The sequence below is a fragment of the Prionailurus bengalensis genome, chromosome D1 (assembly GCF_016509475.1).
Source record: "Prionailurus bengalensis isolate Pbe53 chromosome D1, Fcat_Pben_1.1_paternal_pri, whole genome shotgun sequence".
NCBI lineage: Eukaryota > Metazoa > Chordata > Mammalia > Carnivora > Felidae > Prionailurus > Prionailurus bengalensis.
In genome coordinates this window covers 26933567-26956933 of record NC_057346.1, presented here as the reverse complement: position 1 = coordinate 26956933, position 23367 = coordinate 26933567, and the positions used below count along the sequence as shown (strand labels likewise).

At 47.8% G+C, this 23367-nt stretch overlaps 1 protein-coding gene and 1 long non-coding RNA gene across 2 annotated transcripts in view; one reads left to right on the top strand and one right to left on the bottom strand.

Annotated features, from left to right (window-relative positions):
- ST14 (ST14 transmembrane serine protease matriptase) overlaps window positions 1-15582 on the bottom strand; it is a 45184-nt gene extending 29602 nt beyond the window's left edge. The window contains exon 1 of the mRNA XM_043579829.1: window positions 15384-15582. Coding sequence (XP_043435764.1) covers window positions 15384-15464 — 81 coding nt within the window. The 5' untranslated portion in view covers window positions 15465-15582. The remainder of the gene's footprint in view (window positions 1-15383) is intronic.
- Window positions 15583-15729: 147 nt separating this feature from the next.
- On the top strand, window positions 15730-21079 carry LOC122483153. The gene is made up of 2 exons (XR_006297317.1): window positions 15730-15959; window positions 20815-21079. It is a non-coding gene; the product is annotated as an uncharacterized LOC122483153 (long non-coding RNA).
- Window positions 21080-23367: the final 2288 nt, after the last annotated feature.

Below are 23367 nucleotides of genomic sequence, written 5' to 3'. Positions count from 1 at the left end.
ATGCAAAAGATTCTGAATAAAAAGAACAAAACCGGAGGGCCAATGTCACTGGATCTCAAGCCTTATTACAAAGGCAGTGAATCTTTTATTTCAAAAATCATATACAGTATTTCATTTCCAAGAGTGATGTTTTATTCTTTGATGGTTACTTTTTTTTTTTTTTTTTAGAGAGAGCGTGCAAGCAGGGGAGAGGGGCAGAGAGAGAAAGAGAAAGAGAGAGAAAGAATCCCCAGCAGGCACCACACCCAGCAAAGAACCCCATGCAGTGCTCAATCCCACAGTCCTGGGATCATGACCAGAGCCAAAATCAAGAGTCAGACATTCAGCCAACTGAGCCACTCAGGAGCCTCCTGATGGTTGCTTTTTACAGCCACCTTTTCTTATTTTATGAATTCACTACCTTCTTGCTTTTTCTTAGGAAACTAGATTTTTTTACATTCAGAACTTTGTCTTTGCCTTTCTCTTTCAAGATGTAGATTAAATGTCCAATGGTCCTTGGCTGTTTAATAATCATGTTTAAAAAAAAACAGTAAAGTTTTGGCTATATTCTCAGAATAGAGTGTGTGTACGTTTACATGTGTTAGATGAAATGTAACAAGATAATAGCTTATTTCGTTTATTTTCAGGGCACAGAGTGGCTCAGTTGGTTGAGCGCCCAACTCTCAATTTTGGCTCAGGTCATGATCCCAGGGTTATAGGCCTGAGCCCCAAGTCAGGCTCCTTGCTAAGCATGGAACCTGCTTGGGATGTTCTGTCTCTCTATCTCTCTGTCTTTCTCCCTTCACTCTTCTCCCCTGCTTGCTCTCTCTCTCTTTCAAAAAAAAAAAAAAAAAAAGTTTATTTTTAAATTCCAGAGTAATTTCACAACTATTTTGGAATCATTCATGGCTTGTGCCATCACTCCCGCTCTATAGATAAGGCAAGGAGAGATGATGACTGCAAGGTCACATAGCTACTTGGTGGCAGACCCAGATTAGATCCTGGTTTTCTGCGTCCCAATGTGATCAGCTCCAGGAACTCAGGAAGCAGGTATTAAGGGAAATAGAAAGCAAGTTCCTTGGGAAGGGGAAAGTAGCTGACAGCATGGACAGCGGACTCCAGGGGCCACCCCCAGGCTTACTATGGAGCAAGGCTGTCAGCATGAGGACTGGCTCAATGGCAGGGTTTGGGTTATCCCTGCACGTGAATTCTGGGGCTCCCTTCAGCCCAGAAATGTTGTCTAATCAGTAACTAGACTGCTTCCTTTAATAACCCTACCCTCAACTCCATTTTTAGGCATATTAGAGATCATACTTGCCTAACCCAGTCACTTTACTGATAAGGAAACTGAGGCTGACAGAGAGGGAGTGACCTGTCCAAAGTCACAAAGGCAGTGAAGTCAATAAAGCAGCAAAGCTGAGACGAGAGCCACACCCTTCCAAGCCTACCTGGGGTTTCAGGCAAGCATATGGTCCATCAGCCTCCACAGGAGAAGGTGGCAGGGAGCTCCCTCCACCCCCACCCAGGTCCTAACTGCTTACATAACCATCTCTCTACACATAACCATCTCTCTGCAGGACCATAAAGCCAATGGAAGACAAAATATGCCAGGGCCTGCTTCTGCCTCTCCTTTCTCTCTTTCATAAAAGTAAACACATGAGCAGGTGCACATAAAAACTCAGGGCTGTGAAGCCAGGTGCTTGATTATCACGAACAGAGATAGAGGCCACATAACTCTTGAAGCCAATTCCCACCAGCCAGCTCAAGTTAGACCACGACCAGAGTCCCCAGAAACACAGCATGGCTCAAGGCCAGCTCAGACAAGGGAGCAAGGAATGGTTTCCCCAAGGACAGATGCACATAAAGGGCTTGGAGCACACAGACACACACAATGAAAACCCTGGAGGGCTGAAGGGGGAGAACCCAGGTGATAGGCTACAGGGACAAGATCAGATTATCACCATTCCCATCCACTTCCTGGAGGGAGATAGAGAGTACAGTCCAGAAATCCATGAGGGGAGATGTATAAGCCCTGGAGAATATCTACTTTCTGTTGTTTTAAGCACACAAATCCAAATGATACATATCCTCCCCAAGGCCACTGACTGTCCAAAAACAATGACTTCTAGAAGGTATCTGATGATATAGGAAAGATTTTTGCAGTCACCTGACTACCATCAAGTAAAAAATTCACCAGAACTGGAAGTGAAATGCTAAGCAGACAAAACTTGGTGTCCAAGTCAACCAAAAAAATCCTTCCATTTGGAAGGCAACTTCTCCTGGGTCTCCTGTCACCAGCTCCAACTCTCCAGGGCCACCCTTCCATGGGCTCCAAGGACCAGCAAATCCAAAGCCAGAATTTGTCATTGGTAGCTCAGAACGTGGTCTTCGCTAGAGAAAAGCAACTGGTAAATGTTTACATTTATAAACAGCAAAACTAATACTGACTATCCAAACATCTACACAAGATTTCAATCAGAGCAGATAAGGAAAAAGTTAATCTTCATGCCAGACATTTTTTTTTTAATTGTTCCTCATTTGGCCACGGTGGGGTGTGACCTGATGAGAAGGCAGGGGATGAAACTGAACACTGAAGAAGTCACTCAGAGTCCTGGGATGACATCACACAACAACTGGTAATCTGCTTCTGCTGTTGAAGATCAAGATCAAGGGGCAGAGGTGACATCAGTGGCTGGAGACACAGGTGTTTTGCTTAAACCTGAGATAAGGACAATGGTGGTTGGCTTCATGTGCCACTGTCAGCTTTGTCGTTGACTTGTGGCAGGGTGCCCTTCACTTATAGCTTTGGTGGCTCAGTATACCCACCATCAGCTGAGACGGACCCCAATTCCGTGATGTCATCACTGCCACCACAGTCATGAGAACCAAAACACACCCCTTAGATGATTCAAGCAAGAAAGGACACTCTGGCCATCTGCAATGGTTTTCCAAGGTGAGGAGGGATGCTATAGCCCTCATACATGCCCTCTTTTGCAAGGACAAAGACAAAGCCAGCATAACTCTCAAGGCCACCCCCTGATACCAGTTGGAGTTAGATCCTGGCCAGGGTCCCCAGGAATACAGCATGGCTCAAAGCCACTTCAGACGACAGAGCAAGGAATGACTTCCAAACACTAGAACTGTACTTGTCATCCTGGGTGATGCTGAGCACAGATGTGCACAGAATTGAGATGCCAGAGGTGACACAGGAGAAGGGTCTCTACTTAGATGGGCTCTCTCCAAACTCAGCAGCTGTGGACAGAGAGCAGCCAGCCCATGTACAGGCTCCGGGGGCAAGGACTTCACAGTGGCCAGCACAGAGAGGACACCTGATTTGTTCATCACAAGATGACTAAAGGGACAACGAGAAGGGAAAGAAAGCCCACATTGGAATCCTCCACCCACTCACCAACCTGGGGCAATTGATCTTGCAGAAGCGGGAGTCTCAAGAAACCCACAAGGAGTTACAGTTCCCATGATCATACCACCCCAATATTTCCCAGACTTGTCAGGTCACGAAAAATTATAAAAGAATAAAATAAAACAAACACAGGGCTTGCTCAGCATCTAGATTCCCAAGCCTCTCCCCTTGGAGATTCTGATAGTGTACATCAGGGGCAGGGCCCTGAGATCTGGAAGTTTAACAAGACCCCCAGGTTATTCTTAGGAACCTGACGGTTGGAGAACCACCACCTACCATTTCCCAGAGGCCACCTGCCTGGCTCACCCACTTCCCATTGCTGTGAGAGGAACCAGCTAGGTTCGAGTTCCACCCGCCCTATTTTAAGCAACCACATGGATGCAAGGAACCTGCCATATGGGGCTGCACTTTGCTTCTTGCCCTGGGACCCTCCCACGATTAGGGTACAAGCATCGCCCCAAAGTCCCCGAGACTGCCACCAGAGCTCCTCGGGGACACACACTCCCAGCCGAGGCCTAGTCAGCTGGCGGTGGACTCCCTAAACCCTTCTTCCTTTTTGGTGCCCAACCCTCTCACCCTTGCCCTTTGACTCTGTCCCTGTCTTCAGCTGCCCCACCAGAAGCAGCTGCTGGGAAATGGGTGAGGCTTCGGAGCCCTAAAGTGGGTCCGGAGCTACCTGTGGATCTGTGACCCCCAAGCCATCTAGGGGAGCAGAAAGCTGACCCACAGCCAACAATTTGTACTGGAGGAAGTAAATCGCAACTTGGCACACCTGGTCAGAGCAGAAAGGAAAGTCCCCAGGGGGCTGACTCAGCCACCGTGGGCGCTCTGTCAGCACAGAAACTCAGTAGGTCTGTAACAGCCAGTATCTGGCTACTGCAGGTTTCATGCTGTGTCCCCTTCCCGACTCCCTGCAATGCCTGGGCCCTGCCCCAACGGCTGTGGGCCTGGGAGCACACACATCTGCTACAAGATCCCGTGAGGGCCCAGAAAACAGACTGGGGGCAGGACCACCAGATAAAAATCCCTTCTTTCCTTTCTCAGGGCATGGGGTGGGTATCACCTAGGTTGGTGATCAGGCCTGAGAACCCTGAACCACTGGAGCAAATGTTTCTCACTGTGCCTCAGTTTTCCCCTCTAGAAAGTGGGTTAATAACCCCTTACAGCCTTCTAAGTAGAGGTGTCGTAAAACATAATTAGCTGATTCCTGCTAATGACAGAGGCCTACCTACGATTTTCATTTCTCCACCCACCATCCATTCACCTGCCTAAAGCGACCAAGGCCCATTCCTCCCTCTGGGATGGTGGAACAGCTGAGTTCAAGTTCAAACATTAAAATGAATCAAAAAACCCTGGACAGTACAAGTCTACCGTGCAGCCTCAAAGGTAACCCAGGTGCTCTGCCCTCTTGGCACTCTCCTCTAACAGCACTAGGAAGGCCTACTGCTCTTGACCAGGGGGACAGAAGAAACCCCTCCCAGGGACCTCTGCACCTGCTCACAGCCCAGAGGCAACTCACCTACCAAAGCCATGGAGTCTGCCATCTACTTACATTCTAGGCCTCATCTGTATTCCATGTTTCTGGTCGTTTCCAAAACATTTTTTTAAATGTTAAAATCCATTTCAAATGCAATTTTTTGCAGAGCCTCAAAATAATAAAACAATAAATGGACTGGCTGAAGTAGCCTCAGGACCCAGGGGGTGTCCAGAATACTCCTTGAAACACTGTCCTCAAGGACTGTGACAGGTTTCCAAACCACAGGGTCTCCCTGGGCGGCTGTCAGAAAGGGGCCAAAGCCTGCAGAGGCTCTGGGGATGACCTGACAGTTCCCAGGGCTCTCACCCCCATCGCCTCCATGCCTCACAGCTCAGGGAGGGACAAGGGAGGCCACCACAAACATATTCATGATTTTTGTGCATCTTTGTGCATTTTTAATATAGGTTATCTCTAATGCCTACAACTAAGTTTAATTTCCAGATGAGGAAATGCATAAAGGAGGGTCACCCAAAAACCTAGACAGCTATAAAGTGGCAGGCACAATTCCAGACTCCAAAGCCAGTGTTCTCAGGACCCTCTGCTGCTTCTCAGGGGGTCAGCGATCACCCCTTCTCCCACAGAGGTACAGATGTGCACACCGAAGTTCAGAGAGTAACTGCCTTAAAGAACACTCTACAAAACTCTACCTGTGACACAACGTGTGTCTAGGGCCTGAGAGGCAAGAAGACTTGACCAACATTGCATATGGATTCCTACCCCTACAATGCTGGTCTAGGGGTGCTGACTCCCCCCACTTTGACCTTGCCCCCAGCCAGGAAGCCTCCAAATCTGTAAGGAGCCAGGAAGCTGCTCGTATCCTGCCCACTCAGAATGGCTCAGCTCTCCTTTACCACCTACCAAACTCACCTGCCCTTGAAAATGCAGCTCAAGGCTATGCCCCTCCAGGAAACTTTCATAAACCACCTTAATCCACAGCACCTCCTTATGACCTGCACCACCCACTTGGCATCAATGATACCCCACTGCCACGCTAAGCAGAACAGGCAGTCTTAGGGAGTCAGGGTAGCCCAGTTTCTTCTTCATACTGCTTCTCTCCCCAGCCCCCTCTATGACGCTGCCCAGAGGTAGCACTTGATTGGTGGGTTGGCTGACTGAGGGACTTCTCTTTCCATAGCCACACTTGGGTAGCCTACCCAGGGCAAGCTGGGCTAATCTCCCAGGTGCCAGGGCTCAGGAAAGTTTCCAGATTTGTATCCCAAGGTACCTCCATCCACCCCTGGAAGGGGAGAGAATGCGCTCAGTCCACATCCCAGGATTTTGCTGACAGCACCCCCGCACCTCCTCACCCCTCCCTCACCAAGCACTCTGGTGTCAGCCCTGGCCTGGCCACCTGCTACAGGCAGCCCCACCTAAGTTTGGACTCTCCCAGGCTCTTCCTCTCCTAGTTTTCAAGTACATGTTCCCCCCCAGGACTCAACACTTTTGTGATTCCAACCTGAGAATTCCATCTCTGCTTCCAGATCACACCGTGGGAGAGAACACCAACAGCAGCCCCCACTCCTCCCCTGGCTCTTTGATCCTCCCGAATCTGCCTGGGCCCCATCCTTATTCTCCTGAGATCCTTTTCTGGCCCCCACCACTGTCACGGGATTCAGGGAGCAGACACATCTGCCAGCAGCAGCACAAGCAGAGATTACACCCGGAACTAAACAAGAGGAAAAAGCCGATTTCACAGGCTGATTTCACAGGCTGGTGCTTTTTCATTGACCGCATTTTTTTATGGAAATAACTATGTTCACGTGCAGTTGTAAGAAGTAACGTGGAGAGATCCCTTGTACGTACGCTTTGCTCGGTGTCCCCCAACGGTAACATCTTGTGAAACTCCGGTATAATACTACAACTGACCTAGGTTTCTCATTTCACTTGTACTCGTTCATGTGCGTATTACGTTCCACATAACTGATCACCAGCGTAGGGACCTATATCCACCTGCACAGTCAACATAATGGCCGGTTCTGTTTCCCACACAAAGATCCCTCCCTCTGCCCTTTTGTAACCGTGCCCACCTCCTCCCTGCCCCCTCCCCAACTGATCTATCCCCATTCTAAAATTGTCCTTTCAAAAATGTTATATAAATGAATCATCCAGGACATAATCTTTTAAGACTGCTGGCTTCTTTCACTCATTAAGATTCCCTGGAGAATCATTTGAGTCACTGCATGCACCGAGAGCATGTGCTTATTACTGCTGAGTAGTATTCCACGGCACGCAGGCACAACAGTCTGTTTGACTGCTTCTCCATTCACCTTGCGAGGACCCGCAGGAGTGAGTGGAAAAGCCCAAGTCCACCTGCTTCCTGGAGCTGACTAGATCCCAAAGCCTCTGCTCAGGCATGGTAACAGAGCCATAAACCTAAGGGTCAGTGTGGATGAAAGGCCTGGATAAGCAAATGGGAAAGCACAGCCTGATGGTAAGGCACTTGGAGACCCAAGTCCACATTCAGGAACCAGAATCCCAGTGGCATAAGCAGAAGAACAGGAAAGAGGTGAAAACTTGGGAGACAGTGTCCTTGGAATCACATTCCTAGAGCTGGGCCAAATTGTAGATGTCATCCTGCCTCCCATCTTCGCAGGGCCATCATTTCAGGGGCAGAATAGCACTTTCCTTTAGTGCCAACCTCAGCATCACAATAACCCCTACACGTTAGCATTGCAATAGAGCCGGCCTAATTTCTCCAGCTGGGGGCAGCTCCCCAAATACTCGAAAATACTAGAAATAATCCAAATCGGCAATCAGCAATGGTGCTCTTGGAATCTGCTCCTAATCTGGGGAAACGTGTTCCACTCAATTATTCAAACAATGTGTTTTCTAAACCTCTGGCTATCTCATTCAACCTCACAGCAATATCCCCATTAAGACACGGTGCCCAGAATTCAACACCATACTCCAAATGCAGACCAGTGTGGTCTCCACAGGGGCTATTCGTCAATGACATACCTTATCCTGACAGCTCTATTTCCGTTAATGCATTCAATTTGCACATACAAATAATAATAAACACATGATGATACATCCACTTGATGAAAGCTTATGCAGCAATCAAAAACGGGTTTTCAAAGAGTAGGAAGTATCATGAAAAAACTCTAATATGCAATGTTAAATGAAAAAAAAAAAAAGTAAAAAAGTTCATATGTACTTTCCATCCCTCTAAACTCAACTCAGGTGTCTCCCTGAGAGATTCCCAAGGAGGGGTTCTCCCCGTGGGTTTTAGTCAGGTGACTAAACTCAGTCCCAAGGGTTCGCCAGCACCCTGTGCACCCCCCAGTCCCAGCCTTGTCTCAAGGTCAACCAACTGCTCCTTAAGGATGGAGAAATGGGGCTGTCTTGTTCCACAATCCCAGCATGGGTTAATAAATTTTGATGCATTAACTGATTACAACCATGGCTTTAGCTACAGAATTGGAATTACATTATGATTCTATTCTGGGGAAAATACATGTCACATATATTAACATCCACATAAATATTAGTCTATGCATCAAAGACTGTGAGAGAATATAAGCCAAACTATTCAGAGGAGTTATAAAACCCAGAGGAAAGAATTTCAGAGGAATTTCACTTTCTACTTTGCATATTTTGCTATTGCTTGATTTAAAACAAAACAAAACAAAAAAAACACCTTCCTTGTATTTAGAAGAGCAACTTAGAAAAAAAAGCAACTTTTGTATTTAGAAAAAAAGCAACTTTTTTTTTTTTTAGAAAGATGCATAGGCAATACCAAATTATTAAAATGCCTCTCTAGGGTACTTTCCCTCATTTTTTAATTCTTGAAATATGCATATATTAGCTTTTTAAATAATAATTTTAAAAGGTATAACCAAACAAAAATATGAAGGAGGAATTTACTGTACATTTTAGGGAACCACAGAACATGCCTGGGTTTTACTGAGCTTGCCACTGACTCAAAATATTGGATTTATTTTGGTGCCCTGCTTCTTCCTTCTCACTCTCCTCACGTCTCAACTGCGGGAGGGAGGTGGTTTTTGTTTCCACTGTTAGGGTGGTCACTAAGCACAGCACTTAACTCCTAACACAGATCAACATAATTCTGTTCCTGCCACCCCATCACGTTGGCTGTCCAGCTCCTTCTGACTCAGAATTAAGTCATTCAAGGTATCGGCCTTCCCCTCCCAGAAGAGTGTCATTTACAAAACTGATAAGCAAATGCTCCAAGACCTCAACAGAGTTGTTAGTAAACAAGAAATGGCACAGAACCGAGGAGGGAGTTAGGAAGAGACCCCAGGCCCCTGCACAGTGACATGGATCCATGCATGGACCCTCTTAGGCACAGTCAACCAACCTACTGGGACCCCACTGCCCACCAGCCCCCAGGCCTCCGCCACGCCAAGCAGATAAAAGGCTGATACAGCAATTCCCCAGGACACAAACTGTGTGTGCACAAGGAACTAGATAAAACATATGCGTAAGGTAAGGCGTAGAAAAAAGCGTGAAGAATGTAAACAACCCTATTTGTGGGCTTAGGTAGGTGAATCTTTCCTTTTTTCATTTTAAAATTGCCTTTATGATTTTTAATCATGTGTATAATAAATAAAGCTACATTTTGTTCAAAGCCTTGTTGAAATCACATCTCCAGCCAGTCTCCTGGTCTACCAGATGAGTAACCTCATCAAAAGGGGAAACCAGACGAGTTTGGTGTGAGAGGTTTCCGTGGATCTGTGTCGGCGCCTGGTGCTCACCACTCTGGTTAATGATGTGTTCCAGTACTTTGCTGGGGATATGCATCAATGACCGTCATCTTTGGAATACAACTGTATAATGGCTTGGCGGTTAAGATGTAGGCTTTGAAGTCACATAGATCTAGGTTTGAACCCTTGTTCTATCTCTAATTGGCTTTGGGTCATTATGCATACCTTTTGAGCCTCAGTATTCTCAGCTTTAAACTGGGCGGTTTTATTCACAGAGTTGCTGTGTGGATAGAGAAAGATACTGAATTGAAATACACATATTTAGTGAGGGTATAAACAGTTGTGATCATATTCTTTACCTTTTCACGATCCTCACTATCTCAGAGACACCAGGGATGCAAGATTTTGACCAGTTTGCCACCTATCACAAGAATTCTAAAGATTTTGTTGCCAAGCCTGGACAGAATAAGCAAACTCAGAAAATATGAGATTCCAAGTCAGCAATTTTAGTAGACACCTGTGTCTAGAAAACTTCTTACAAAGAAAAAGAGGCAATTACTATCCATGAACTCTGAACAAACCCCAAATACGTTTCTGAACAAACCCCAAGTACCTTCTCACCACTGCCAGCCAGAGTGAAAGTTCTTGGAGAAGCCCAGAAGTTCCCATTCCTGTCTACTAATCAGCCATTATAATTTTGGTAAGTCCCCAGCACCTCAGAAACATCCTAACAAGCAAAACCCAGTTTCTTTTTTTTTTTTTTTTTTTTTTAATTTTTTTTTTTCAACGTTTATTTATTTTTGGGACAGAGAGAGACAGAGCATGAACGGGGGAGGGACAGAGAGAGAGGGAGACACAGAATCAGAAACAGGCTCCGGGCTCTGAGCCATCAGCCCAGAGCCTGACGCGGGGCTCGAACTCACGGACCGCGAGATCGTGACCTGGCTGAAGTCGGACGCTTAACCGACTGCGCCACCCAGGCGCCCCGCAAAACCCAGTTTCTTATCCAAACCAAACTCCTTCTCACCCTTAGTAATCCATCCCACCTTGAGCACACTGGACTGACAGCCATCCTACACTCTGGAGGCCCAAAGAGAATAGAGCAGAGCCAGACTACCTGGCTTCAAATTCCAGTCCCACTACTGTTTCACTCTGTGACCTTGGGCAAGTTGCTTAGCCTCTCTGTGCTTCATTTTCCTCACCTATAAAAGGGTAATAATAACACTGAGAGGTATAATACACGGTATATGATCAACAAATGCTAGCAATGATCTCAACACTCCAGTAGCATATGCACAATGTCAGAAGCAACATCTTTGGGCCCTGGGCCCAGTGGCTCTGTCACACTGTCTTCTTCTAAGAACAGACTCTCTCTCTTAGGAGAGACATGAGCCAACCATCTGGTCAGAACCAGAAGCCCAAGAAGGAAGTGACACCAGGGGAACTCCAGCATCACAGTGGCCACCAGCCACCAGCCACAGGGCAGGCAGCCACACCCCCCAGGGTACAGCGTGACAGGCCCAGGTCAGGGAGGCCCAGGTACAGCGTGACAGGCCCATGAATAGACACTTCTCCAAAGAAGACATCCAGATGGCCAACCAACACATGAGAAAATGCTCCACATCACTCATCATCAGGGAAATACAAATGAAAATCACAATGAGATACCACCTCACACCTGTCAGAATGGCTAACATTAACAACTCAGGCAACAACAGATGTTGGTGAGGATGCAGAGAAAGAGATCTCTTTTGCATTGTTGGTGGGAATGCAAGCTGGTGCAGCCACTCTAGAAAACAGTATGGAGGGTCCTCAAAAAACTAAAAATAGAACTACCCTACGACCCAGCAATTGCACTACTAGGCATTTATCCAAGGGATACAGGTGTGCTGTTTTGAAGGGACACATGCACCCCCATGTTTATAGCAGTACTACCAACAATAGCCCAAGTATGGAAAGAGCCCAAATGTCCATTGATGGATGAATGGATAAAGAAGATTTAGGGGCGCCTGGGTGGTGCAGTCGGCTAAGCGTCTGACTTCAGCCAGGTCACGATCTCGAGGTCCATGAGTTCGAGCCCCGCGTCAGGCTCTGGGCTGATGGCTCAGAGCCTGGAGCCTGTTTCCGATTCTGTGTCTCCCTCTCTCTCTGCCCCTCCCCCGTTCATGCTCTGTCTCTCTCTGTTCCAAAAATAAAAATTAAAAAAAGTTGAAAAAAAAATAAAAAAAAGAAGATTTGGTATATATATATATATATATATATATATATATATACATACACACACACACACACACACACACACACAATGGAGTATTACTCGGCAATCAAAAAGAATGAAATCTTGCCATTTGCAACTACGTGGATGGAACTGGAGGGTATTATGCTAAGTGAAATTAGTCAGAGAAAGACAAATATCATATGACTTCACTCATATGAGCACTTTAGACAGAGAACAGATGAACACAAGGGAAGGGAAGCAAAAATAATATAAAAATAGGGAGGGGGAACAAAACATAAGAGACTCATAAATATGGAGAACAAACTGAGGGTGGCTGGAGGGGTTGTGGGAGGGGGATGGGCTAAATGGGTAAGGGGCATTAAGGAATCTACTCCTTAAATCATTGTTGCACTATGTGCTAACTAACGTGGATGTAAATTTAAAAAATAAAATAAAATAAAATACTAAATAAAAAAAAGAAAGAAATCAAAACTGTGTGATCTGTACACCAGGCTGCAACTTACAAAGGGCTTTCATGTAAAGTATCCCTGTTAATTCTTGCAACAAACCTGTAACACATATGTCATCCCCATTTTATAGCCACAGAAACTGAGGCTCAGATTAGGTAACATCTGAGATCACCCACCAGAAAAGCAGAGACACCAGGTCTTAGCTCCATGGTGGACACTCCAGAACTCACAGATGGCCTCAGGTCCCAATTCCCCTACCCTGACACTTCAAGCCCGGATTAGCTGTTTCCTAGGTGCCCACCCTGGGTTTCTCTGGAATCTAGTACTTATCATACACACAGAACTTAACCCCCCCCCCCGCCATATTCCACACTATACTGGGTATTCCTTGAAGGCAGGGGCTATAGGACTAGGATCTCTCTCAAGTGTCATTGTCCAGTACCTGGCACATGCTCAGTAGGTAAGTATGTAATAAATATTTGTTACATGGATGAGTGAATGTTTGACCAGTTACCAAAGAGATGACTCTGAATAGCCCCCACACCTGATTTCCCAATCCTGGTCTCCATATGCCTGGGGGATACTGACTCCTACCCAGGGCAATCTTGACTTGAGAAGGAACCAATGGAGCTCAAAGCACTTTTATAGCTCCATCAAATAGGGCCCAGACACTCAAGGGCCCAGACACTCACAACAAGGGCCCAGACACTCAGTGAGGTGGGCTTCCCAGTTCTCACTGGTGGCCATAATAATTGGCATCTGTACACCTGCTCTCATGGAGGGAGGGCTCACACAATCCCCAAACACCATGTGCACATCAGGACCCTGGAGACAGTAGGGAACACTGAGGTGGCCACTTCCTACTGGGAACAGGGTTGGGTAGGGCAGGGGCCAGAGTCATCAGTCTTGGGAAGGATGCAGTCACATACAAGAATTTTAAGACCAACCCTTCTCCATCCGTGCAGGAATGGGAATGCCAGAATATGGAACTCGGAAACAATAGTCCCCAGGTGGGGCTCAGCATGACCCAGCCAGGCAAATCCTGGGGCAGAAGCTGCACCTCCTGGTCAGGGAACAGGTCAAGGCAGAGTCTGCAGACCCTGACTGCAAACACTGCAGGGTGATCCAGAGAGTGAGCTTTCTGCTAAGGCATGGAATGGGAAGGAATATTCAATGACTTCCTGGAGAAACAGAAATGAGCTTTGGGCACAGCAAGCTACTTTCTTCAGGGCACACTGCACCACATCTGACTTTTGCACAACTCTCTTAGCATGGCTTTCAAGACTGTAATTTCCTTAGGGAAACAATCATATCTTATTTTGTCTTTGAGAACCTTCCATCCCTCCTAGTGCCCAGCCCGGGACTAGGTACAGAGGTGGTTCAATGGAGCTCAGCGGGAGAAAAGACAGAGAGGGTGACCCGCAGGAAGAAAAGTCACAGAATCAGAGGTGGAAGGAAGAACCCAATGGAATAGAGAATGTGTGAGCTTCACAGAAGATGAGAAAATGAGGAAGGGCTTGCATGGGACAAGAGAAAGCCGGCTGACAGGAATGTGGGGATGGGCCCCAGGCCCAGCCCCCGGTAGGGGAGGGGGTGTGGGCAGAGAGGCAGCACAGAGGAAGACTGCGGAATCCCACAAAGGGAAGTTGAGGGGGGGAAAAAAAAACAAGCCAGCCCTGAAATAACAAATACCAAACAGCAGGCCCTCTGCTGAGGAGGCAGGAGTCTAGAGCCCCAACGGGCAATTATCAACAATTCGTAATTATCAAGGATTCGTAAACATGGCAGTTACAGAAAGGAAAACAGAAGGCTTACATCTGGGGAACCCGCCTCGAGCAGGGAGCCTCCGCAGGAACACAGGCCCGGGGCTCCAGGCTGGCTGCCCTATCCATGCTTCCTTCCACGTAGGAAGTGAAAAATGGAGAAAACAAGAGTGTCCAAGCCCAGCTGCTTTCTGTGGTCCAGCTAGCCACAGCAGCCCCAGAATCTGGTCTTAAGTCAAGATGCTGCTTAGAGAAAAGGAACTGATTTTCAGAGAGCTACAAAATCTGGCCTATGTGAAGCAATGGTGCAACCTGGGGCAGCAGATGTTACAGGACCAGGAGAGTAGAAAGAGTGCGGGCCATGCAGAGCCACCCCTCACCTGCAGAGAAAGCTCCCTCACAAAACGCACCCCCCCCCCCAGCACCCACCCAGCGCCAGCCATGACCTGGGCTTCTCTGGCATTTCAGGGAAACCCAGGGTCCCAGCTGGACAAAGGCAGAGGTCTGGTTGCTAGTCCTGCCTGGGCGCTGCCACTAGGTGTGTCCATCAATAAAGCACCAACCCATCCCCAACTCTTACATCAAGGTTTAAGGTCTCTGGCGATTTTGTCTGCCAAACAAGAGCTTCCTGCTTGGGCATCTTCCAAAAGGCTCAAGACACATGTTCTTACATCCCTTCTCACAAAATCACCTTCCCAAAGGGCTTCATACCCTCTTAGAGAAGGCCAGACAAGTCCAACCCTGGGGTCCTGAACACCAGGCTCTACGGCACTCAGAGCTCTGGTCTCCCAGTAGCCCTCTGCAAAGGTCGCAAAATGCCCTCTGACCAGGAAGGAAAACAACGAACTCCCGCAGCGACCAAGGATGGCTATGACCCCAAGGCGCCCTGGAAACCATCCTTACTCAGCCCAAATCACCACACTCCGGGCCTCTGCCCATGGTCCTTTCCAGATGTGCACTAAGAGTGCAGAGTTAATGGAGGGACCGAGATGTAGCCCTTTTCTCGGGTCAGGGAAAGGACCGAGTGGGCAGGAAGGCTGGAGGAGAGACTCGGAGTCTCCAAGGACCCGAGGGTTGCCGCCTCCACCTGGGCCGGCTGGCGCGCGGCAGGGCTGGTACCAAAGGTCCGCCAGGCACCCGCCAAACAGGAAATTCCACCTGTCGGGCCGGCCAGCGCCCGGGCCACAAATGGGCAATGGAGCGGTTCCCTTTGCCAAGACAAAGCGCCCGGGCCCTCGGCGCCCGCTCCCGTCGCCCCGCTCCCGGCCACACTGGTGGCTTCCCGGGCCCCGACGATGCCCGCAATGCCCGCCGCGCCCCTCGCCAACCTGAGGCCGCGAGCTGTACTTGAGTCCTGCGCCGAGGTCCTTGGAACCCCCTCCGCCCTTGCGTGCCCGATTGCTCTTCATGGTACCAGCGGTCGGTCGCGGGTCTCAGAGGCGTGGTCCCCGCGGGCGGCTGGCTCCCATAGCCGTCGGGGCGCTAGGGGCGCGAAGGGCGCGGGGCGCACAGGGGCGCACCGGGGCGCTAGGAGCGCGGGGGACACGGGGGGCGCGGGGAGTGCCGAGTTCCGGTAGCAACCCCGCGTGCTGGCCGCCGGCGGTCGCTCTCGCCCTCACTCTTCCTGTCCCAGGCAGGTAGTTTCAGGGTGTGGCCTCCCCGGGGCCCGCCCCGCCGTCCGTCCGCCTCGCCGGCGCACCTTTCCCAGGCCCCGCCGCCCCCTCGCCGGTTCCCGCCCCGCGCAGAGCCCCGCTCTGCCTCCTCCCCTCCGGGCCTGCCTCCTCCCCTCGGGGCGAAGGGAAACACAAGGCCACGGGCGGGGAGGTGAGGGACAAGTAAGACCCGGAGACCTGCGCGGTGGTGGCCATGAGCATTAACTGTGCCCCGCGCTTACTGGGCCCTCGGTGAGTACCTAACAGCAATAAAAGTGAGTCCACCCCGCTCTCTCCCTCTCCTAGAGGTGGCCCTTTGCGCTGGGGGATGACCCTTCCATCCGCCTCCTGGATGCCACCCATGGTTTCTTTCCCTCCCTCTTGCGTCTTCAATCCCTCTCCACCTTGCTAAATGACCAGGTCTCAATTATAACCCTTCCAAACCAGACAAACACCGGAACCGCCCCTTGACCCAGCCTCCCCTCCAGCCACTGCCCTCCTGCCCCGTGGCTTGTTGCTACCTGTCCCCCACTGCTAGGTGGCCCTTGCTGTCGTTCGTGTCCACCTTTCCCTGGGTGGGTGACCAAAGAGTCTAGCTGCTCCACCAAACGCCATCTTACCTGTCCCCAGCATCCTGCACCTGTTTGCAGCAGCCAGTACTGATTGATTCCATCCTCAAATGTTCACCTTCCCTGGACTCTGGTCCTACTTTCTGGCCTCTAAATGTCAAGGTTCCCAAAGTAATCTCTTCAGCCTCCCCCCTTTTTTCTCTACACTTTCTTGACGACTCATCTCATCTTATGGCTTCAAATAGGTAAATCTGCCTTCCTCTTACTGACATCACGAAGGAGTCCCAATTCTGCATTAATAATTGCTGGGCGGGGGGTGGGGGAGTGGGCGCCTGGGCACCTCAGTCCGTTAAGCATCTGACTTCAGCTCAGGTCATGATCTCACAGAGAGTTCAGAGCCCTACATCCGCCTCTGTGCTGATAGCCCAGAGCCTGCAGCCTGCTTTGCATTCTGTGTCTCCCCCGCCCCCTCTCTTTGCCCCTCCCCTGCTTGTTCTCTCTCTCTCTCTCTCTCTCTCTCTCTCTCTCTGGAATAATAAATGAATAAACTTTTAAAAAAAGACTTTAAACAGTAATAATTGCTTGGGAACTTCTCCATTTGTGCTCTACTGGTATTACATAATCAACAAATATTATTGAGCACATATTATATGCTAAGTACTGTTATAGGTGCTGGGAAACAAAAGTAAAATAAAAATTCCCACTTTGCAAACAACAAGCCCCAAACTTCCTTTCCAGACTTGACCATCTTCCATTCTTTCTCTAGCTGTAACAGTGGTCTCCTAGGCTCAAAATCTTGGACTTATCTTTCACTGTCCACCCTCTTATACCTTGTATCTAATTAGTTCCAAATCCGGTCAAGTCTTTCTCTCAAGTTGCTTATATGTATAGCTCTTTTCTTTCCTCCCCCTTTAGAAGACCCCTTGAAAGCAAACCTTTATCACCCTTTTCCTGGATTTACATAAGAGCAAATGGATCTCCTGTCTCCAGTTTGCCATCCTCTGATCCCTCCTGTAAGTTACTCTTCCTTTTTTAAGTGTAATTTATTTATTTTAAGAGAGAGAGAGAGAGAGCTGGGGAGAGGCAGAGAGAGAGAGAGAAAGAGAGAGTCCCAAGCAGGCTCCACATTGCCAGCACAGAGCCCAGTGCAGCACTTGAACCCATGAACCGTGAGATCATGACCTGAGCCAAAATCTAGAGTTGGACGCTTAACTGACTGAGCCACCCAGGAGCCCCTCAAGTTACTCTTCCGAAGCCACAGCTTCTGTAGAACGCTCAGTGTCTCCTGGATCAACTCCAGCCTCCTTAGCATGGCTGTCACAGTGTGACCTGTCTTCCTTTGCAAGCTTGCTTCCCAGCATTCCTGTTTGGACCCTGTCCCTGAAACCAGACTTTCCGACATGTGCACCTTTCCTAAAGGCCCGTGTGCACTGACAAGCCCTCCTCCTTCACACTCGTCTCTGCACATTGGGACTGTCTCCCACGGTAGTCATGAGTGTGTTGTCGTTATTCACTGAGGGCTTTTAGCGTTCTGCCTTCTGGGCACAGGCGAGGATTGCACTGCTTCCACTCCGAAGTTAGGTGTGGTCATGTGGCTAGCTGTGGACAAGGAAATGGTAAACAATAAACACCACTTCCAGGTAGGGGCCTAAGGAAGGAATACGCACTCCCCAGCCCTCTTCCCCAGTGAGGTACTTGTACAGACAAAACCTCCATCACCCTGCGATCCTAAGGGGCTGCAGTGGGCGGAGACTCTTGCAGATGCGATGAGCACTGGCTATGGAGCGTGAGTGAGAAGTCAGCTTCCGGGACGTGAAGCCACTGAGAGTTCACGGTCATTCAACATTGCGGCAAACCTAGCCCATCCTGATATACTACCTCCTCCATGAGATCTTCTTTCCCTCTAAACCAGAACTAGATCTGCTTGTACCTTTATCATGGGATTTGTCACCTATTTTTTTTTTTTTTTTTTTTTTTTTGCATTTCTGCCAGTGCCTCACTCAACTTTGAGTCCTCAGAGCATAGAACACTAGCAAAATAATTCGTGTCAATTTAATAAAGGAAAATAAGTCTGCCATTGCCTATAGAAAGCATTCCAAAGCTAAAGAGAAGCTATCAAAAATAATTTTCTGCACAGCAGGACAAAGTCACTGACAGTACATTGTAGGCACTACCATTACCAATGACATGATACCCTTCAGTTAGTGTGGGTGATTGAAAGTAAGCCAGATCCAAGGTAACAACAACGAGATAGGGCTCGTGGCACTAAAACATGCTGTTCTGCTGAAAAAGGAGTGTCTCCTATCGTCTTCTAGGTTCCTAGAGCATCATCTCTTATCCCACAGAGCTAATAAATGCCTTGCACACAGAAGGCACTTAGTGCTATTGGACGCAATACGTATGCAGGGCATTTACTGTGATTCCAGATTAAGAGGAAAGGATTCAGACGGAGACCCTTCTCTACGATCACTGTGTCAGGCCCATTTACATTAAACCGATTTGGTTTAATCCTCATAAAAATTGTATTATGTGAGATAAGTACTTTTATTCCTAAATTGTAACTGAAGAAAGCCATGGGCATGTAGCCTAAAGGATGTAGCCAGGTTCTCACACTCTTAAGGGGTAAACCCAGACTCAAACCCACACTTCAGTGTGAGGCCCGTGTCATTTCTTTGTGGCAAAGACCGACTCATGCAGCCTCCATCGTCCCCTGCTTGCTCCAAACACCCCCACTCCAAAGCTGTCAGCCATCTGAGGATAAGCCTTTCTCACCCTGACCCCAGGACTCTGTCTGCTGGGGAAGCCAGGGCTGTGTCACTGGGACCCCCTCCAAAGGCCTCCCCAATTAGCCCAATGCCCTTGGGGCCAGAGCCATGCAGAGCTTGTACAAGTATGGACCTGACTACAGGCCATAAAACAGGCTTCAGCTGATGATAACATGGGAGAGAGGGGGGTCACTTTGGGTAGACCCAGCCCCGGTTTAAAATCCCAGAGCTCTGTCACTGTCCAAGATGGCGAGAACAGGGGGATGGGTGGCAAACCCAGCTGAAGCAGATTGTGCCAGGCCAGCAGGCTCGTCTCACTTCTGCCAGGAGAAGTCTGACAAGAGGTGTGGGGTGTGGGGGAGGATTGGAATGAAGGGGTGGAGCAGAGTGAACGACTTACGGATACAGATGGATACATCTGTGAATGTATCCACACCTTCTCGAACAAAGGGGTTTATGGTGCTGGCACGTAGCCCCACTTTTGCTTTTGTGCTGCTGCTGCTCTACCACTTCCCTGTCAAGGTAAAAATGCAAGGTATAAATATGAGTTGTTTGGTAGCCCCAAGGTGATTCAGCCTTCTCCATGCCTGATTACTTCACCCTGCCCCACCTTTTCCCCTTGTCCTGCAGAAATCCAAATTAAGCTAAAATATCACTCAGTGGAACTTTCTCCAGGCATATTAATCTCTCTTCCTCAGTGCTCCCAGAAATTGGTACGCTCCTCAATCAGAGCTTACGTTACAGGGCATTTGATTGTACTGATCCACATAAGAGCTGTTTAATGTTGTTGCAAGAGGGGCGCCTGGGTGGCTCAGCTGGTTAAGCATCTGACTCTTGATCTCATGGTTCATGAGACTGAGCCCCATGTCAGGCTCTGCACAGACAGCATGAAGTCTGCTTGGGATTCTCTCTTTCCCTCTCTCTGTCTCTCCCCTCCCCTGCTCACTCACTCTCTCCCTCTCAAAACAAATAAATAAACTTTTAAAAAAGAAAAAAATGTTGCAAGAAACAAGTGAGGACAGCCCATGAAGCTGATGAGAATATCAGTATATCATCCCCTGCTCAGGCTTCTGCTCTTGTGTTTCTCCATTTATAGTGTAGAAATAAAAGTAGCTTATATATCCTAATTTTATGAGAAGGAAACCAAATGGGTTTAATGTAATGATGTATAGTTAATTTGCTCCTCTGTCACATTCAGCACTCAGGAAGTTGACCTGACACAGTGATTGATCGTAGAGAAGGGTCTTGGCCCACGTTACTTCCTCTTGATCTGGAATTACATTAAATGCACTTCAGGTGTATTGCATTCAGAGAATAGCACTGAGTGCCTCTGTGTGCAAGGCATTTCTTAGCTCCATAAGACCAGCAGTGATGCTCTAGGAACCCTTCTTTCCTAGCGGGACAGCAGGTTTTATTTTATTTTTGTAGGTGAGCTCTAGGCCCAGCATGGGGCTTGAACTCATGACCCTGAGATCAGGAGTCACATGCTCTACTGACTGAGCCAGGCACCTCCACCAGGCTTGAATACCATGAGTCCCATCTCAGGTTACTATGGATCCAGCCATCTTAGCAAGTGGCTTCATCATCCACTTGGTCAAAACAGTTCAAAAGACTTCACTGACTTCTTTTCCCTTATCCTACTCACAAACAACAAGGAACAAACAAATCCCGTCTGGTACAGTCCACTCCAGCTGGGTTTGCCCCCTGTTCTCAAGGTCTTGGACAGTTCTACCTCCAAAGTATATTTGAAATCTATCTATTCCTCTTTTCCAGTGCTGTGTCCTTCTTCCAAGCCACCATCATCTCTCATCTCCTCCCTGGACCGCACCCCAACCACCTCCTGAAGCCCTGCCTTCTTCCGCTTCGCTCCTCTCTGATCCGATCTGCTGTGATTACAGTGCAGGATCCCGGGCGCTACATCACTGCCCTCTCAGAACACAAACTCCTGAAGGCAAGGAGCAGTGTCTGTTGATTTCTTCACGTCACAAAAAGTGTTTGTTAAAATATTTAAAACCTAAATGAATAAGTGAAAATGTAAGTAAATGTTTCTGGTTTTCTGTTAGCACTCAAACAGCATAAAACAAGTACACAGTTTACTGGATTATTCTACAGCAACACCCTAGTCATCGCCACCCGTGAGAGGAACCGGAACCTGTCAACACCAGCCCGCCCCCGGGCCCTCTGTGTGCCTGTCCCAGAAATAACCCCTGTGCCCCAACCCCCCACTAGGAGCGGCCACAATGTTAACATCTGAGGTGACTATTTTCTGATTTTTCTTTCTATGGCTTTATCATCCAGGCCTGAATCACTACACACTTCAGTTTAGCGTTGGCCTGTTCCTTGTCTCTTTTATTTATTTTTTTAAGTTTATTTATTTATTTTGAGTGAGAGAGGGAGAGAGAGTGCGCATGTGTAGGAGTGGTGGGCGGGGGGGGGGGGGGGAGGGCGGGGACAGAGGGAGAGGGAGACAGAGAATCCCAAGCAGGCTCCGCACTGTCAGCATAGAGCTCAACTCAGGGCTCAATCCCATGAACCTCGAGATCATGACCTGAGCCGAAATCAAGAGTCACGTAACCTACTAAGCCACCAGGCACCCCGTCTCTTTTGTTTTAAATGTCTTTTAGGTCCCTTAATCTAGAGCTTCCCACTTGTTGTTTTCTCCCTTTACAATTTGTTTACTGAAGAAATCATATCATTTGTTCTGCAGACTTCCCACACCCGGGATTTTGCTGATTGTCGTCTCAAAGTGTTGTCTAGTTAGTGAGTTCCCTTGCCCTTTGTATATTCTGGGAATTGTAGTAGCTAGAGGCTTAATCAGATAAGAGTTTGATTTTTTTTTTTTTCTTTCGTTAGGTAGGCTCCACACCCAACTTAGGGCTTGAACTCACGACCTCAAAATCAAGAGTCAAGAGTCGAATGCTCTATTGAATGAGCCAGTCAGGCAACCCTAAACATTGTCTTCTTTTTCTTTAAGTGTGATTTTTTGTGGAGGGGAGGGAAGGTAACTTCACATGTGGTGGTGTCTTCTTCAATATGAGGCACTGTCTGGCCATCTCTTCTATTTCCAGCTTCATGCTTAGGTTCTAAATTCAGGAAATGTGAACAGTAACTTTTCAGTTTATCATTCCTTGTTTATTTACTGGCTGAAATATCTCTATAAAGCAAAATTTCCCATCTATATCGTCAACCACTGGTAATGTTTGTATTGGAAAAGAAGGGTAAAGGCCTGAGTCTTTCCCTTTTTTACCAGTTTCAAAATAGTTAAATCTCTAACATCTTCCAAAAGAACCAATTGGAGCGTGTTTGCTTGTTTTTGTATTATTATGAATTCTTGGATTTTTAAACATATTTGCTATGTTTTGGTTCCTTGTCATTTTTATGCTTAGTGATGCTGAAATTGTCCCCTCTTTGACAGGTGGGAGCCTCTTCTAATTGGCTCTTACTTTTGGTCCAGTTCTAATCATCTTTGATCATTGATTTGCTTTCTGGTAAGATGTTCCAGGTTCTTCTTATACATTTATTCCCTGCCCAGACATGCAACCAGCCATTTCTTGAGGACATCCTGTGTCTTTTTTAGTGAGAGATGGCATTTCAAGACAATCTCCTGGGTACCAGGGATGTTTATTACTACTTAGTTGATCATTGCTTCTGGGACGTTTGGTGGACAAAGCTAGGAATTTTTTAAAGAAATAAAATACCCAAAAAATTTATATTGATGTTTCCGATTCAAATTAAGGACCACAGGGAATTGACAGAACTTTATCTTGTATCTGTTTTTTTTTCCCCACACTGAGAGTCCTTGCTCTCATGTCACTTTTTTTTTCCTAGCTCCTTTGTTAAATGAAGGTCACAGGTACAGTTTTCTCATTAGAGTTCAGTGACTTTGATTTTAATGGAGTTTTTATTAACATGCCAGTTTACAAATAACAGAATTCTCTAGTTAATTTGAGGGGGGAAGAAGTTAAAAAGAAATTATTAAAAGATTCTTAGGAAGTTCATAGAATCTTTAGGAGGGCCAGAGAGGCAAGAGGGGAGGAAACACAGCCAGGAACACGGCCAGCCACAGTACAGGGCTGCTCAAGAAGTCCCTGCTGCTCCTGTCCAGCGCATCCCTGTGAGACTGACCCTGTTCCTCAAAGCTGCCTGCCTCTACTGTTACTCTAGCCAGAGACTGACCTGTGTCCTTTCTTTGTTCCCTCCTGAATGAGTCTCCTGTGAGTTCATCTCATTGGCAATCCTGAGTTAGGTCTGTGCCCTACCTACAAGCCAGTTGAGAAGTCGAGTTCTGTTTCCTGCCTTGGGTAGGCAGGACCCTTAATATGGAAA